This window comes from Lagenorhynchus albirostris, chromosome 14 (assembly GCF_949774975.1).
Source record: "Lagenorhynchus albirostris chromosome 14, mLagAlb1.1, whole genome shotgun sequence".
Lineage (NCBI taxonomy): Eukaryota > Metazoa > Chordata > Mammalia > Artiodactyla > Delphinidae > Lagenorhynchus > Lagenorhynchus albirostris.
Genome location: NC_083108.1, coordinates 927,303 through 946,123, shown reverse-complemented (window position 1 = coordinate 946,123; position 18,821 = coordinate 927,303). Strand labels below are relative to the sequence as shown.

At 48.7% G+C, this 18,821-nt stretch overlaps 1 protein-coding gene across 7 annotated transcripts in view; it reads left to right on the top strand.

Annotated features, from left to right (window-relative positions):
* Positions 1 to 18,821, top strand: part of ATP9B (ATPase phospholipid transporting 9B (putative)) — a 224,170-nt gene that overhangs the window by 181,157 nt on the left and 24,192 nt on the right. For all 7 annotated transcript variants that reach the window (XM_060121782.1, XM_060121781.1, XM_060121783.1 and 4 more), the window contains 4 exons: positions 15,215 to 15,376; positions 16,062 to 16,154; positions 17,642 to 17,725; positions 17,833 to 18,003. In XM_060121782.1, coding sequence (XP_059977765.1) covers positions 15,215 to 15,376; positions 16,062 to 16,154; positions 17,642 to 17,725; positions 17,833 to 18,003 — 510 coding nt within the window. The remainder of the gene's footprint in view (positions 1 to 15,214; positions 15,377 to 16,061; positions 16,155 to 17,641; positions 17,726 to 17,832; positions 18,004 to 18,821) is intronic.

Sequence of the window (18,821 nt, the reverse complement as noted above, 5' to 3'; positions counted from 1 at the left end):
GTCCTCTTCTCTCCAAGTGAATCTTCAGATTTGCACGTTAAATTTCCAGTTATTTTTGCCAGAATTTAGATACGATGTATGTGTTTCAAAACAGAATTAGGATGTAAATAATTTCAAAAATCTACAGAAGACAGAAATGGTAAAATCTTAAGTGTGATAAATGAGTCATTTCTGACTTTACATCAGTCATTCTTTGATTTTTAGGTTGATAAAAATTATTATTAAATTAATTTGTCCACTTCCTGTACAATCTTAGTGTACTTTTTTTTTTTTTTTGCGGTACGTGGGCCTCTCACTGTTGTGGCCTCTCCCGTTGCGGAGCACAGGCTCCGGACGCGCAGGCTCAGCGGCCATGGCTCACGGGCCCAGCCGCTCCACGGCACGTGGGATCTTCCCGGACCGGGGCACGAACCCGTGTCCCCTGCATCGGCAGGCGGACTCTCAACCACTGTACCACCAGGGAAGCCCCCTTAGTGTACTTTATGTATAGTTTTCTCATCTACCCTTTGCACTCAGGGTTCTGATAATTCTGTAAAGTCATCAGACTTCTTCAAATATCTTGTAAAACTGGATCATATAAGTAAGTAACCTCTCAAAAAATGCCTTCAATCAAAGGTTTTAAGAACTCTGACCTAATGTCTTCAAGAGAGGACCCTGCCGATCCCATTAACAAGTTTATTTCCAAAGAGAAGAGTCCTTCCTCCCTGACAGCACTCCCGCAACCCCTGGCTCTGCGTCCAGGGGCGGCCCCTCTGCTGCCCACGGGCAGGCTCCTCTGTGCTGTGCAGCCTTCCTGCTCGGCAACAGCCGGCGGTGTCCCTCCTCTGGTTTCCACGACAGTACTCTCGTTCCCAAAAGTGCCCGCACGGCCTCGTCTGCAGACCCCTGGGGGCTACAGGTGGACCACCGGCACGGGTTCTTAACCCTGTCTACACATCCCGTGGACTACTAGCTTTGTTTTGTTTTTTTCATACTTGCCGTTCTCTATACACATCCTCAGTTCTAGAAGTGCTGATTTTCCAGCAGGCCTGGTGGGACTGACGTTTCTCCATTCTGAAAATCCAGTAAGTTGCACCCACAACTGAGAACCACTGAGTCTTGTAAATCTTTCCTTTTGACGTGCTTTCAGGATATGAGGTGAGGCCCAGTGCTGTCAGCAGCGCCCCTGACAGTCTCAGGGTGCAGAGTGCAGGGGCCCCAGCTAGGGCATTCTCGCTCCCTAATGATAAACCCTGAGTGCACCAGCAGGCTCAGGGCATTTACCAGCTCCTAACACAGCTTTATTGTTCGAGAGCAAATTTATTTTTGAAGCTTTAGTCACATAGGTATTTCCTTTTCTTTTTTAATTGAAGTAGAGCTGATGTACAATGTCATGTAAGTTACAGGTGTACAGGATAGTTAGTGATTCACAATTTTTAAAGGTTATACTCCTTTTATAGTTCTTGTAAGAGATTGGCTGGGTTTCTTCCCTAGTGGCGCAGTGGTTAAGAATCCACCTGCCAATGCAGGGGACACGGGTTCGAGCCCTGCTCTGGGAAGATCCCACATGCCTCAGAGCCTCTAAGCCCGTGCACCACAACTACTGAGCCTGTGCTCTAGAGCCCGTGAGCCACAACTACTGAGCCCACGCACCACAACTACTGAAGCCCACGTGCCTACAGCCCATGCTCTGCAACAAGAGAAGCCACCACAACAAGAAGCCCATGCACCGCAACGAAGAGTAGCCCCCGCCCAGTGCAGCCAAAAATAAATAAAAGATTATTTTTTAAAAAAGATTAGCTGTATTCCCCGTGTTGTACAATATATCCTTGTAGCTTATTTTATACATGATATTTTGTACCTCTTACTCCCCTCCCCCATCTTGTCCCATCCCCTATCCCTCCCCACACTGGTAACCACTAGTTTGTTCTCTATATGTGAATCTGTTTTTTGTTATATTTCCTAGTTTGTTGTATTCTTTAGATTTCCCACATATAAGTGGTATCATACAGCATTTGTCTTTCTCAGTCTGACTTATTTCACTTAGCATAACACCCTCCAAGTCCATCCACGTTGCTGCAAATGGCAAAATTTTATTCTTTTTTTATGGCTGCATAGTATCCCATTGTATATATATACCACATCTTCTTTATCCATTCTTTATCCTGCTGATGGACACTTAGGTTGCTTCCATATCTTGGCAATTGTAAATAATGCTGCTACAAACATTGGGGTGTATGTATCTTTTTGAATTGGTGTCTTCGTTTTTTTCAGATATATAGCCAGGAGTGAAATTGCTGGGTCATATGGTAGTTCTATTCTTAGTTTTCTGAGGAACCTCCATACTGTTTTCCACAGTGGCTGCACCAATTTACACTCCCGCCAACAGTGCACAAGAGTTCCCCTTTCTCCACATCCTTGCCAACGTTTGTTATTTCTTGTCTTTTTGATGATAGCCATTCCGACCGGTGTGAGGTGTTGTCTAATTGTGATTTTGATTTGCATTTCTCTAATAATTAGCGATGTTGAGCATCTTTTCATGTGCCTGTTGGCCATCTGTATGTCTTCTTTGGAGAAATGTCTGTTCAGGTCTTCTGCCCATTTTTTAATCACGTTGTTTGTCTTTTGATGTGGAGTTGTATGAGCTGTTTATATGTTTTGGATGTTAACTCCTTATCGGTCGTATCACTTGCAAATATTTTCTCCCATTCACTAGCTTGTTTCGTTTTGCTGATGGTTTCCTTTGCTGTGCAAAAGCTTTTAAGCTTAATTAGGTCCCATTTATTTATTTTTCCTCTCAATTCCTTTGCTTTAGGAGACATCTAAAAAAATAGTGCTACGATTTATGTCAAAGAGAGTTCTACCTATGCTTTCTTCTAGGAGTTTTATGGTTTTTGGTCTTACATTTAGGTCTTTAATCAGTTTGAGTTTCTTTTTTGTATGTGGTGTTAGAGAATGTTCTAATTTCATTCTTTTGCATGTAGCTGTCCAGTTTTCTCAGCACCACCTTTGTTTTGTCAGTTTAGAAATTATAACATGTTGTTAGTCATGTCAGAGCTTAGGTGGTGAAAAAACAGCCAAAAAGATGAAAGTTTGGTTTTTTTTCAACATGGAAAGCTGAGAACATTCCCACTTGGTCCTTCATCTCCACTGAAACTCAGCGTTTCCTCTTTTCTCTGTGGTTGTCACCACTGCTGTGACCTCGGGGTCACGCATCCAGTCTTGGTGCCCAGAGTTAGGAGGCAAGGGCACCTGCCTTGAGGACATCTCTCCAGGCCCAGCCCCCTGGCGCCACACCGCAGGACAGGCCTCCCTCCCCCAGTTCACTCTCCAGGGCTCCTGCGCGCAGCTGTGCCACTGTCCCTGGCACTCTCTTGCTGGCAGCCGTCTGCTCCAGAGCCCGTGGTGCCTGCCCCGTGCCTGACACCTTCCCGCTCTACGAAGTGGGCCTGGGCCTCATGGTGATTTCCAGATATGAGGCCCTCAAGTCCGGCCACTCACGTGGTGCCCACGGGCCTGACCTCTGCCCCGGCCTGTGTCCAGTTCTGCCCGATGCCAACACTCGTCTTGGTCTCGAGCAGCTAGTGGGCTGGGTGCACCCCTGTGACGGGGGTGACGGGGACGTTCTGTTTTCCAAGCACTGTTTATTATTTGAAGCGGTTACAGTAAACTTAACTGCTTTTATAATGAGTCAGAATTTTGGTATTCAACCAGAAAGAATGAAAAAGCTGAGGGAAAAGCAGCAGCTCTGCACCTGATCTCAAGTGACTGTGGCCCTCGCCAGCTTTGCCCTCCCAATGCCCTCTGACGTTTCGTCCGTGCCGTGTGACGTGTCCCAGCCACGCGGTGCTTCTGTCATGTGCAGAGTCTGTGCTTTCATTCCGTCTTCCGGGACCTGGGCTCTGTGCATCGTGGCAGATGGAACCCCAGGCCTGGGAGGTGGTGGGACGGCACTGCTGATCCGATTGGAGCGGGGCCGGAAGGTGTGGTGGTGACCTGAGATAAACCTCATCGACACGGGGCCTCGGTACCATATCCCCATCACTGCATCCCCAGCTGGTCCGGGAGGAGCTGTCCCTGTGATTTAGCCGGGCGCTGTCTCGGAGTTAGATGCTTTTCCTTTTTGTGAGACACCATGCCTCTCTTCCCAGGAAGTGTTAGGAGAGCCCGTGGAAACTGGGGCTGCCTGCGGTGTGGTCAGTTGCTGAGTCGCTCCACAGGGTAGCTTAGTCACTGTACAGAGGGGAAAGCAGGGGGTGTGGAAGCACCCCGCTGTCTTCAGGGCGCATATTCCAGGCGCCACGTCCCAGGTCAGTTACGCGGTGGGCGGGAGCTCAAGGTCCCCTTCATCATCACCACTGCTGTTTTATAGATTATGTTAACCAATAGGTGTGTGAGAATCTCTTTGCAGCCACAGCTCAGTATGACTTTTGGAATCGTGTGTGTGTACCAGATGTTTTTACTGGGTGACGGGGAACCTAGGAGGACGTGCACAGCTCAGTGGTCCCAGCAGATGTGGCGGCCTCGGCTGATGGGGTGGGTGGTTAGAATGCACAGGAGCTGCACCTGTCATCCTGCCGCGCCCTGTCGGCCTTGAGACAGGTACCGGGTCCCGGTGACGCTCTTCGAGAGGACATGCACCACCGCTTTTTCTTACAAAGGAAGGGTTAAGCACATTGTTTTTCATAGTCTAGCATTCTAGAGATTCTCTCAAGTTCCACGTGATTACATACTGAAAACGTGTGCTTGTCCCGTCCTGAGTATGGGAAACTTAGACCACAGATGTTTCCCAAGGAAAATTTCATTGGAAGTTTCAGAAATCCTGTATTACGTATTTACCTTATTACCTCCCAAAAGTAAATAAAAATTTTGTTGAAAATACCTGGGATTTTTTTATCTTTAGGTTTTTATGTTACAACACTTTTGAAATCTTAAAGCAAGACTTCACAGCAGAGAGGGTTTCACTGATTCCAAGATTCCCAGAACTAGATAGAAACTGCTAATCTTATGTTTAAAGTTTTTACTTCAAACTTTCTTCCCACTTTGGAAATTGGACCATGATTAAAAGTGCAAAGCATTAAATAACGTTTAAGAAATCCCTAACACGTGCTTTACATCTAAAAATGAAAAGACTCAACTTCATCATAATTTTTAAAGCACTCTGTTGATGCAGTGTTTGCAGGTCCCCAGAGCCCGAGGAAGATCATCTGAACGGTTCATTATTTCGCCTATTGAACTTCGCTGCGTTAGGTTGACGGATGATGGCGGTGTTTCCCAATCACCAAAGTACTGTTTTAAAAGCATTTTTTATTGAATAAAGTGCTTAGAATATTGCACCCTGGAGCTTTTTTCAGGGAAATGGCTCGGTTGATGTTCTCTGTTTGCCCTCAGCCTTGACCTATCACAACGTGTACAGTGAATAAGCAGCCTTTTCCGTTTAGGAGACTTAACTGGCTTTGCACACTCTGCAGCAACACTATTCTCTTATTTTCCCTGTTTGCTTATGGCTCTTGTGTCATCTCATCTTAGTTTGCAGAAAGAATGTGACTTATTGAGTAGAACGTGCTGGTTTTTGAGTCTCTGATCTTGCAGCAGTTCTTCATTTTCACTTTCCTGAAAACAGAGAGGCTCTCCTACCTTACCCTGCGTGTGCACAAATGCATTTTATTATACAGATACTGGAATTCTGGGGAATTGAAGCTGGTAAAGGCTTTCTGAGGCGTGGTCACTGGGCACTTTGCAGTGACGTGTGTGTTTGGAGCTGTCACCTGCAGTGGGTGTTGGAGCGTCAGAGCGGGAGGGGTGATTTCGGATTCAGAACCTGCAGCCTACTTAGGCCCCGGTCGCTGTTTCTTTTGATAAGTGATCAATATTTCATTTTCTCCAAGAGCGTGGAAAGTTTCACTTGCCTGTCACTTTGCAGCCTCAGCATAGCAGACTCCAGCTTAGCAAACTTTAAATGTTCCTGGAAATTCCTGGACAAAGTTAAAATCCGGCCCTCGTGAGCTGTGTGTCCAGTGCAGCTTCAGGAAGCTGAGACGGAGCCAGCGTTACCAACAGGCGCCACCGAGTCAGCTCAGGGGCAGCGCCTCGGGCGAGCTAGGCCAGTGTGAGGCAACCCCAAGACCCCTGCCCGCGTTGGTTCAGAAAGATTGATTGGCCGTGATTTTCAGTGACTCTTAAGCCTGTAAACTTGCTGTCTGTTGGTAACATCCTTTCTCCTCTGTGGCCATGTCCCTCACATATGTAATTTCTATATTAAGTATTATTTCAGGGTGTAGGTATCATCTGCTCATGTGGACATTTGTGTGCAAGAATCAGCTAAAGTTTATGACAAACCATGAGTGGATGACTTAAAAACAGAAGTGCGTCCCACCCTTAACAGCACTGCTTTTGATTTACTCTAATGTATGCAGTGTGCTGTGGATTTAAATTCACTTTATCGTGTCTGCTTATTGAAGCAGGACTCACTGTGGTGTGGCGTCAGCATGTCTGTGGGGAGCAGGTCCCTGTCTGCGACGTGAGCCCCCGTCCGTGACCCTCAGGAGCGGGACAGCATGCGAACCACACGTCCTGCCATGAGTATTGACTGGCAGCTTTTCCAGGCGAGCAGGTTCACGTTATGTTCATAATTCTATTAAATTATAACAGTGATGGTAGTACCACAATTGAAAGTGAAGACATGTCAGTGATCGAATTATGATTTATAAAGTACACGGTAAAAAATGTGTCCCTGGGGGCTTCCCTGGTGGCTCAGTGGTTGAGAGTCCACCTGCTGATGCAGGGGACACGGGTTCCACGGGTTCGTGCCCCGGTCCGGGAAGATCCCACTTGCCGTGGAGCAGCTGGGCCTGTGAGCCATGGCCGCTGAGCCTGCGCGTCCAGAGCCTGTGCTCCGCAATGGGAGAGGCCACAACAGTGAGAGGCCTGCGTACCGCAAATAATAATAATAATAATAATAATAATAATAATAATAATAATAATAAATGTGTCCCTGGAGTAAAGCTGGCAGCTATGCGGGTGTAATTGCTAATATGGTAAAGGAAACTTCTCCCAAGCTTTTCAAGAATGATAGCACAGGACTTCCATGGTGGCGCAGTGCTTAAGAATCCGCCTGCCAATGCAGGGGACACAGGTTTGAGCCCTCATCCGGGAAGATCCCACATGCCGCAGAGCAACTAAGCCCGGGCACCACAACTATGGAGCCTGCACTCTAGAGCCCACAAGCCACAGCTGCTAAGGCCTGTGTGCCTAGAGCCCGTGCTCTGCAAGGAGAGAGGCCACCGCAATGGGAGGCCCGTGCACTGCAACGAAGAGTAGCCCCTGCTCGCCACAACTGGAGAGGGCTCACGCGCAGCGGCGGAGACCAACGCAGCAAAAACTGAATAAAAAAATAAAATAAATGTACAAAGCAAGAAAAAAGGAAACTTTGATTAAAAAAAGAATGATAGAACAGAAATTTCTGAATAATGGAATTGTAGAGAAAATTAATTATAAAATCTTGCCCTGCACGAGTTACTTAGCATGGAGAAGTGTGAAAGCATAAACTAATTGCCTGTGACAACAATTACCCAAGTGTGTTGCTAACGTGGCCTCTGGATGAGATTTAGCTTAGGCTCCCACTTAGATATGTAATTTTTACACTCACATTTTAATTATTTTGACCTTTGTATTATTGTCAATAATCACATTGTTAGAAATGTCTTAAAGCTAAGTTAGAGAAATAGTCATTCTTACATGGCCTGTACCACCACTGAAAGCATCCAAAGGAAACAGGAAGAGGTGGCACCTCCTCTGCCCCTTGCACTGGGAGGGCCACACCAATGGGGAAAGCAAGCAGCAGTGTGTTAACTGCTCCTGAGATGAATTCTGAGTCAGAGACCTAAAAATTCCACCTGCCCCCAGCAGCTTTCTTGTTCTGTTAGAAGGACCCCATGTAGCGGCAATCTGACCCAATACGGGGATAACATCCCAAGAGGGGCTGTGGTCAGGGGAAGCCAGTGGTCAGAAGCAGCCTCCATGCGAACACCGAGAGTCTCCCGCTAAGACACCACCTCCTGGGAGCCGTCAGCAGATGGAAACTCCACCTCCACCGGCTTATGTGTTAGGTAGTGCCTTGCAAATCATACCGGAGCTGTGCACTGGGAAAAAGAAACGAAACAAATGAGGTTGGCATCCAACTAAAACGTTTAGGAGAAAAAGGCAAGACAAAAGGAAAGTAAGAGAAAGAAAAGATAAAGGAAAACGTAAAAGTTGGATATATACTGATTGAATATACTGATTGAGTCCTGCTTCAATAAGCAGACACGATAAAGTGAATTTAAATCCACAGCACACTGCATACATTAGAGTAAATCAAAAGCAGTGCTGTTAAGGGTGGGACGCGCTTCTGTTTTTAAGTCATCCACTCATGGTTTGTCATAAACTTTAGCTGATTCTTGCACACAAATGTCCACATGAGCAGATGATACTTATACTGATTGAATAAGCAGTAAATTCAAAAGCTGATCCTTTGAAAAGTAAATAAAATGGAAAAACTGTTGGCAAAAATAGTAAATAATACAAAACAGTGAATGCAGACTAAGAATACACACATAAAATTACACATATGAAGAGTGTATAATAGATGAGCTTAAATTTTTATGAGAGTATATTAAAACACAGCCCAAATGCTATTATTTTTGAAAACCACATTAAATAACCATGTTCAGGAAAAATATATATTAGCAAAATGGCATCTAAAGAACAGCATAAAACCTCGGTAGACCAGAAAAGAGGAAGAAACAAAACTGTCTCTTGTTTTAATAGGTGATAAGATTGTCTCCATATAAAATCCCAAAGGCTCTACCAAAAATTTAACTCTCTACTAAGATTTAATAAGTGAGTTTACCAAAGTTGTACATTATGATAGCCATATACAAAAATTACTCATGCTTGTATATACTAGCAATGAGCAATTAGAAACTGACATTTAAAAATGTACCATTTATAAAGCACCAAAAAAAAAAAAACCCATGAAATGCTTAAGGATATATCTAACAAAATATGTGTAGGATTTGTGTGCTGGGAAGTGTAAGACAATGAAGAAAACTCAAGGACAGTCTATATATGAGAACCATATTGTGCACGTGGATTGGAAGACTTTCTGTTACCAAGATGTCAGTTTGTTACCAAGATGTCAGTTGATTTTTTATACAGATGCCAAGGAAATCCAATGCAGAAAGGATGATTATTTAAATAAATGGGACCCAGAACATATTTTTTAAACATCTTTATTGGAGTATAGTTGCTTTACAATGGTGTGTTAGTTTCTGCTTTATAACAAAGTGAATCAGTTATACATATACATATGTTCCCATATCCCCTCCCTCTTGCATCTCCCTCCCTCCCACCCTCCCTATCCCACCCCTCCAGGCGGTCACAAAGCACTGAGCTGATCTCCCTGTGCTATGCGGCTGCTTCCCACTAGCTATCTACCTTACGTTTGGTAGTGTATATATGTCCATGCCTCTCTCTCACTTTGTCACAGCTTACCCTTCCCCCTCCCCGTATCCTCAAGTCCATTCCCTAGTAGGTCTGCGTCTTTATTCCCGTCTTGCCCCTAGGTTTTTCATGGCCATTTTTTTTCTTTTTAGATTCCATATATATGTGTTAGCATATGGTATTTGTTTTTCTCTTTCTGACTTACTTCGCTCTGTATGACAGACTCTAGGTCCATCCACCTCACTACAAATAACTCAATTTTGTTTCTTTGTATGGCTGAGTAATATTCCATTATATGTATGTGCCACATCTTTTTCCATTCGTCTGTCCATGGACACTTAGGTTGCTTCCATGTCCTGGCTATTGTAAATAGAGCTGCAATGAGCATTGTGACTCTTTTTGAATTATGGTTTTCTCAGGGTATATGCCCAGTAGTGGGATTGCTGGGTCGTATGGTAGTTCTCTTTTTAGTTTTTTAAGGAACCCCCATACTGTTCTCCACAGTGGCTGTATCAATTTACATTCCCACCAACAGTGCAAGAGGGTTCCCTTTTCTCCACACCCTCTCCAGCATTTACTGTTTGTAGATTTTTTGATGGTGGCCATTCTGACCGGTGTGAGATGATACCTCATTGTAGTTTTGATTTGCATTTCTCTAATGATTAGTGATGTTGAGAATCCTTTCCTGTGTTTGTTGGCAGAGTCTGTATGTCTTCTTTGGAGAAATGTCTGTTTAGGTCTTCGGCCCATTTTTGGATTGGGTTGTTTGTTTTTTTGATGTTGAGCTGCATGAGCTGCTTGTAAATTTTTGAGATTAGTCCTTTGTCAGTTGCTTCATTTGCAAATATTTTCTCTCATTCTGACGGTTGTCTTTTTTATGGTTTCCTTTGCTGTGCAAAAGCTTTTAAGTTTCATTAGGTCCCATTTGTTTATTTTTGTTTTTATTTCCATTTCTCTAGGGGACCCAGAACATTTGAACAGCCATATGCAGAAAGAGCCTAAACTAATCTCTCTCACTCTTATAAAAATTAACTCAAATTGCTCATAGACCTAAATGAAAAACCAAAAGTATAAAATTTCTAGAAGAAAACCTTTGTAGGCTTGAGTTAGTTAGGCAACGATTTTGTAGGTCACAAACAGTACAAATTGTATAAGAAAAGAATTGATAAACTAGACTTAAAGGTAAAAATCCTACGTTCTTCGACAGACATTGTTAAGAAAATGAAGGCAAGGCACAGGTTTGTAGGATATGTTTGCAAAATACATATCTGATAAATGACTAGTGACCAACATAGATGAAGAACTCCCAAAACTCAATCGTGAGAAAACGAGCACTCTGTTTAAACAGAAGCCAAAGATTTGAACAACTGCATCACCCAAAACAGACGTGGATGTGACCGTGTAAAGCCACGGAACAGCAAGCCTTGGAGCTTCGTTCGGGTGACGGGCACTTTGCACGTTAAGAAATGGTTAGAGGTGAACTAGTAATCCAGGGCGAGAATCAGGTTTCTTACGCTCGAAGCCCAGATCACACTGGACTAGCGCTTCATCCCCATCTCTTCCTGGGTCCTAGGAGACTGCCTCACACAAGCCAGCACCCCAAAACTGCTCCGGCTGTGTTTTCACGCCTGTCTTCAGTGTCCCGTTGAACTTGCCACTGTTAAATCACCTTAAATCAGCGATTGTTAGTTCTCGCTGATTGAAGGAATGTCTTGTGCTGGTTCCTGAGGGTAGAGCAGTGAGCACAGCAGGCATCGGGGGTCTCGGGGCTGCTGGAGGCCCGGGTGGGGGACATGGCAGCGTGGCGGGAGGGGGAGCCACAGCGGAGAGAGCGGGGGGTTTGGGGGAAGGTGACGGGGAGCCGGCAGGCAGCCCCGGCGAGGCTGGAGGACGACTGGTGGCGTGTGGCCGCAGAGGCCCAGGCGGCCGGCGGGGGCGACCCGAGGCCATTCGCAGGCTCGCCACGCTGTTGTCCAGCTCCGTCACTGGACGTTCAGCTCCGTCACGGGGGACACCGAGTGGACTGTGCCCAGCGGGTCTGCACGGGGCTCCAGGGGAGGCCTTGGCCGGCACAGCCTCCACTCCCCACTGTGCTCCGACCGCCTGGCGAGTCTCCACCCTCGGCAGCCGTGCTGTTCATTTTGCTGTAGGGAAGGCATCATGCTTTCAAGACGTGTGTTTGGTCTAATCGCTTGAACGTCCTCAGGAAGAAAATAGAGTCAAACTGCCCATTCCTTAGAAATTTTCCTTCCTCTGATTTCGACGTTCAGTATCACTGGATGTAAGTGACCCCTCAGAGCCTTCTGGAAAGAACACCTCTAGTTTATTTCAGACATACAGAGGGAACGGCCCGAATGCTGACCTGCTTTCCCCCAGCCCCGCTGCGCTCCAGGGCCAGGTGGCAAAGCTCGAAGCCGCAGGGGGACCCTCCGGTCGCCGTGGGCGTCGTGGCGGCCTCCACTGAGGTGCTGAGCGCGTGGCGGCCAGTTCTGCACGTTCGTGTCCCCCCTTCGTGGCTGCTGGCTTGTAAGTCTGTTCAGAAATGTTACATTTTACATCACCAGAGAGAATCCTGCCCAGCGCTAAGCACTGACATTAGAAGACTAACGGAAGCGCCCGTCGTGTTGAGTGTGTGAACGCTCTTCTCCTGGTCGGCATTATATAGCGAGACCTCGACATGCTTACTGACTAGGAACAGCTGTACAGATGCTGGGCCAGGCAGCAGTAGCCCAGCGGACTCCTCTGATACGTCGCTACCCCCAGTGGGTTATGAAACCAAGCATAAACTAAACAATAAACAGGTGTGAGTCACCAAATAGAGAAACTCAGGTCCTGACTGCAGCAGGACCCAGTGAGATGAGAGGGTGTTCGCAGGGAGATACAATTTACAGGTCAGAATGTAATAGTAACCTTTCACTGTGTAAACCGAAAACGAAACTTGGGGTCTTGGGTCATCTGCAGACACAGAGAAGTCGTATAGAAATAGTCTATGGAGTTTCACGTTCGTTTTACATTTGCACTGGGGTTGCAGAGCTGTTGACTTGCCCCCTCTCGACGTGCTGACGTCCAGGTGTCTTCTTTTAGAGCTATAATTTGGAGTATATCACTGATGCTCTAAATTATAGTACTGTATCCTCGTGGCGTCATGTTAGGATCCCGGCCTGCTTCAGTATCCTAGTAATGCGCTGGAAAGCCAGGGCATGCGGCTTCTAATTCGAGCTCCACGGTGACTCACTGTGTCACATTTAATGCGTTCGTGGGACCCCAGAGCTGACAGGGCCCCTAGAAAGCTGATGTCATCCGCCCTGTAAGCCAGCAGCTGGACTCCGGTGTCAGGAGTATTGACAGGCGTCTCCACTGCTGCCAGCAGACCAGGACTGGGGCTGGGAAGAAGCCGTCTCAGTGGGCACTGGCACGGGGTCAGGAGTCCGGCGGGGCCCGGCCTTCAGAGCCCGCTGCGCTCACGTGTCTCGTGGAGACCCTGGTTGCAGCCTCGTGGACTGGCTGTGACGCCCCGCTGCCGGGCGGTATGGTGGCCACAGCCAGTGTCCCCTTGGGCAGCGGGGCGGGAGCGTCCGCCGCGGGCGGCCTTGCTGCGGCCTCGGCCGCTGGGCTGTCGGGCCGTCTGGTGCGGCGTCGGTCTGTCCTCTCCTCTGCTGGAAGCTCCTGTGCGTGAGTGCCGCCCCTCGGGCTGCCCAGCTGCGGGGAGGATGTCCTTCCTTCGGCTCCGCCTTCTCTGTCCAGGGTGGGCTCTCACTCCCGAGCTGGCCCGGCCCACCTGGGTGGGCTTGGGGGCTGGGCTCGCTGGCGGTTGCTGGACGCGCATCCTGGGCCTGGTCGGCGCAGGGCTCCCTCGAGACGCCAGCTGCAAGTCCGGGGCCCCGGGACCCCCCTCAGCATGACCCTCAGCATGACCCTCACTCCCACTCCTGCTTCTCCGAAGCTGCTGTAACCTGTTTATCACAGGCCGACTCTACCATGTACACTTTTTAAAATACCAGAAGTTTTTATAAGATGAATTCTGATGCATTGACTACGTATAAAATAAGACGAAATTGTAATTTAAAACCGTATAAAAAAGTATGTCTTTACTATTCTGAAACAGTCGTCCCGCTTGTCTGTTTAGGTCCTTTGCAAAATCCTAGAAAATGTTTGGGAACTAAAGTCACCCTTTCCGGGAGAGGCTGGGTACCATCTGTCCTGGACCCCTTTCAGGAAAGCCATGTGGGAGTGTGTGGGGAGCCAGGCACCAAGGGACGGGCACAGGCGACTTAAAGTGTCGCCCTCGGCTGTGCCCCAGGGCATCCCCGCCCCACGGGGCGCCCCTGCAGCCCCAGAAAGTGTCTCGCGCCGGCTTTTTCTGCCTCGCTGCCTTCGGACGCCCTGTCCACCCGTAGCATGCGGCCCACCCCACAATGTCAGACACTTGACAAGCTTGTCGGGACTTTTCTCCAGTTATATTTGTGGAAAATTACTTGGAAAACCTCATTCGTAAAGTGATTCCCGCTCCGCCTAAATGGCTTGCGTGAGAAAGGGCGGAGGGTGAAACCCTGACATTGATCATCAATGTGCCAAACGCCCCACGGGTGGGTCAGACCTCAGCGTAACCCTGGGAGGTCGTCACCATCTTATCGACGAGGAGACCGGGGCTTAGGGGTGCAGCCTGTCACCCAGATTCACGGAGCTGGTACACGGCAGCTCGAGGATTCCGAACTGAGCGGTCTCACCTCGGCACCAGAGCTGCTGAGGATCTCGTCAGACGGGAGTTTTCAGGAATGACTAGGAGAGAACAGTAACATCTGCACGCTAGACAGAATTTAAAATGCTCTTGAGTGATACGATTTCTCAGAACCCCAGGTCAAACGCTAAAAGCACAGGTGGTGAAAGGAACTGCAGGTGAGGGCGAGGCGCCAGGGTCAGGAGAGGCCCAGAGCCCCCAGGGGGAAGGAGCCACTGCTTGCGGCCGCGGGGCCCTCACCTGCACGGCGGGGGCAGCACGTCATGAATTTCTTGCAGTGAAGTTGCTTTTAGAGACAATTTTTTTCTGAAAACACTTACTGTCATAAAAATTACTATGCATAAGTGGTGAACTTTAAAAATTATTTTTCCACCTAGGATTTTTACGTTTAAATCATAAAGGATTGTAAGTAAGAATACTTTCTATTTTTGAGTCCTTGCCACATGCCAGGGAGCCTCCTCTGATCGTTTCCCCTTTAGAACAGTTTGCAAATACATCTTCCACAGAACAGGCAGGTGAGCCTCAGTACGCAGAGGACCAGGTCACGGGGCTTCCAACTATAGGAGTTGGGCTTGGCGCCCGGGCCTGCCCTCCCTGCAGGCGTGCTGGCTGTGGAGCCCCCAGTCGCCAGTTGGTCCGTGATTGAGACACATGAGGGATTCAGGGCATCACTGTCGCGGGTGTCCTCGAGCCCAGCCCCACCTGCTGTCCGAGCTGTCCAGCCCGGCGGGCGCTCCGCATAGATTTTAAACCCTAGCTGTAGGCAGCTGGTAACACAAATCGCAGCACAAGTGTGCTCACCAACGGCCTTTATCTTAGACGGTAAGACCAAGGCCCTCAGTCTCGCTGCGTATCGCTTCCCTGTAACGAATACTAGACGCGGCCTCAGAAACAGCAGGGCCTGGATGTGGTCAGTTTCGTCTCTTGGTGGCATCTCGGCGAGCTCACTGACCGCTGGCCTGATGTCCCCTTCCCGGGGAGCGAGTGCCCTCACGTCTCGCTGGTCTCCCGCAGGTGGCCCTGGTGCAGTGGACGGAGAGCGTCGGCCTCACTCTGGTCAACAGAGACCTCACGTCCATGCAGCTGAGGACCCCCAGCGGCCAGATCCTGACCTACTGCATCCTGCAGACCTTCCCCTTCACGTCGGAGAGCAAGCGGATGGGGGTCATCGTCAGGGTATGCTGGCCTCTGACCCCGAGCTGGGTGCCTCCTCTGGTCACTGTGAGGACACTGCAGCGGTCTCTTAAGGCTCACTCCAGGGCTTTATGCTCGTCACAGTGTTTTGTAATAATAAAATCCAAACTGATAATTTATGCTGAGAAGCTGGTGTGGCTCTAATAGTCATGATTTAAAACAACTTTCCTAAGACGGCTGAGGCAGGATAAGTAGATGCTCATGAATGTTTGAAATCGGCTCGCGCTGCTTTGTTTCCCACAGCAGTCGCAGCCGGAGTTCACCTGAAGAATGATTTATGACCATAACGTTGCTAAATATACCCCTATTACATTTTTTGTAGCGAATACCACAAATACATCTTGGAAGTTGGCTAAACTAAGAAGCTTATTCACTCAAGCTCTGGAAATTTGAGAGAATTTACCTTGCAGTCCAAGGCGTATATTCATTTACAGATTTTATTTCAAAACCCTCAGCACAGCATCTTGAGAGCCACAATTACGCTGTCGGTTCCTGGTGGCCTGAACATGTAGGGAGGACACAGCCCTGCCTAGAAGGTGTCTGAGTAACTCACCCAGGGGAGTGGGTTCACAGAGAATTGCCCTCCTGGTGCGTTCCCGTTAGAGCAGCCCCCCAGTAGCCGCAGCGTGGCCTCAACATGTCTGTGTTCACTCCCGTCTCGTTACAGGACGAGTCCACAGCAGAGATCACGTTCTATATGAAAGGTGCCGACGTTGCCATGTCCACCGTCGTCCAGTATAATGACTGGCTAGAGGAGGAGGTATGAGCTGTCTCACATTGTGCAGATGTTTTTATGAAACTCAGGGCAGTGACAGAAGCACGGCGTCCTTTCTCCGACTTGTAGGTACTTGCTGGTGTCACTGGAGTGAATCAAGATGCCAGGTTTCACACCAGACACTGTCGGTTCATAAAGCAGAGAGGATAGGAGTACTGTCAATTATAAATACTGTACTTTCTGGGTGAACAACTACTGTTTTTGGTTTCTGTGTGAATACATGTAGATGTGTGCAAGTGGGTCCTTATGAAGAAAATTTTATTTTGGTGTAAAAACAGAAAGCATCCCTAATCATTCACTAGAATATTCTGAATAGTATTGTGCATGTAACTAGAGTTATACTTTAACATGATAGTTATTTTGTAACCTAAATTATTTACCAGGATATTTTAGTTAGAATTTAATTCTAATACGTACATAGGATTCACTTTAAATGTGGAGATAAGATCCAAATATAACCAATCCTATATTTTCCTCAAATTCTCCCTGAACAAATACGATTTGTATTTAGCTTCATGAGATGACTTGTTGTTTGCATTTATGTATTTGTAAAAACTTAGATTTCAGAGTAAAACTAAACCACTGAATTCATGAGTGTGACCCCCTTCACTGTGCGCATGTTGTCGGTGGGGCTCAAGCGTGTCCACCCCCCTTCAGGCCAGGAGTCTGTCAGTCCAGGGGCCACAGCCCACGTCCATGACGGTATTGGCAATATGAATCAATAGCTCCTTCAGGCACTGGATTTAATCAGGGACATGAATAAATTAAACTCCCTGAAGACCTAGTAAAATGCCATAAAAATTACTTTGGGTCATAATGATGTGCAATTAATTATAAAATCCTTGTTTAATTTATTTAGCTTTATGAGGTCAAATCGATAAATGTCTTGCAACAGACAGATAATGTCAGACTGTTTTTCAGATAACTTTATTAAAAATCCTTTGTGCATTTATTTCCAACATTGTAGTTTCTCCCATCGATAAATCTTTCCACACCCTCCCACCGCAGTCTTTGTTGTTAATACTCTTGTCGTGGGGAAAGCCTTTCACTTTATCCAAAGCCAGCAGGTACTCAGAGCCTGAGTTTACAGGGGGCTGTTCTGTGTCACAGAAGCTCCCAAGCTGGATTCTTGGTTATCAACGTGTGTTCCCCAAATACTAAGAAAACAAAACACACCTACGCTGTCCGTCATGCAGCGGAAAGGGCGATTTTGTAAAGCCTGCAGTGCGAGCCCATCCTCTGTGTGGACGTGATGCCCGCGAGCCGAGGCGGCGGTGCCTGGGGGGCAGCCCCTTCCTCTCCGCGCAGGCTCCCCTCTTTGCCCCCAGATGTGTGTTTGTTAGAAACGAGACGGAGCTAGGACTGGGGAGCAGGGCGGGATGAGCTAGCGGAGGACGTGGCCGTGGCTGCAAGGAGCGGTGGCCGAGGCTGCGGGCCGGCCGGGCCGCGTGTGACCTGCCTCTCTCTTCCAGTGCGGCAACATGGCCCGCGAAGGCCTGCGCACCCTCGTGGTGGCCAAGAGGGCGCTGACAGACGAGCAGTACCAGGACTTCGAGGTGAGCGGCCGTGGCCTCGGGGAGACGGTGCACACGGGGGCGGCGCCGCGGGTGTCCCCGCCTCGGCCAGCCCCGCGCGAGTCACAGCACCACCCGCCTGTCCTCAGAACCGCTACAACCAGGCCAAGCTGAGCATCCACGACAGGACGCTCAAGGTGGCCGCCGTGGTGGAGAGCCTGGAGCGGGAGATGGAGCTGCTGTGCCTGACGGGGGTGGAAGACCAGCTGCAGACGGACGTGCGGCCCACCCTGGAGATGCTACGCAACGCGGGCCTCAAGGTACCGCGAGGGAGCGGGCGCCCCCTGGAGGTGGTCCCGGGAAACCCGCCGAGGTGGAGGGGGTGAGGGCCTTGGTGAGCGGAGGTCTCTACGCGTCCCGCGGAGCCCTGGCCCGCCCCGCCCGTCACCCAGACGCAGCGGTTCTGCTGCCCCCTTCCCGGCGGCCGTCTCCTCCTGGCTGCCTTCCCGGCCACGGGCGTCCTCACGGCAGCCTGAGGCCTGTCCCGGCCCGAGCTGCTCCCCACGGCGCCTTTTATCCGCGTGGGGAGGTTTGCCCCGTAGACCGCATGATGCCCCCTGCCTGACCTACTGACCTGCTGGCTTTTTCTAACGGTTTGTCCTCTTCGGGTCCAGGGGAGATTAGCAAGTTGTGGTGTTTTAGTTTTCAGCAAACTGGTTTCTTGCCTTACTTACCTGTGCTCTCACGAAAGCTGAAGTTCAGTTACAGATGGCTGAGAAAATGCATTTCAGTGCTGCCTCGAGGACTGAGAATGGAATAAGTACAGCTTGCTTTTAAAAGAAATACTTGTGTCTAACTGGAGCAGAGAGAGAGAACTGGAGGAAAATGTCAGAAGGCAAAGCCGTGGCCGGCTTCAAATAACAATACACTCAGCACGTTTTGATGAGGGCCCTGTGACGGGCACGGCAAGGGGGCCCCTGCCGTCCAGGCCTCTGGGCGGGGGAGATGTCGGAGCCTCCCCGCCCGTTCAGGGCCGTGGCAGGGGCGGCCGCTGGCATCTGCGTGTGCTGTCCAGGTGCTAGTCAGAGTGGAAGAGAGCAGTTCAGCCTCAGAACGGTGACCCGATCTAAGCCTGTGC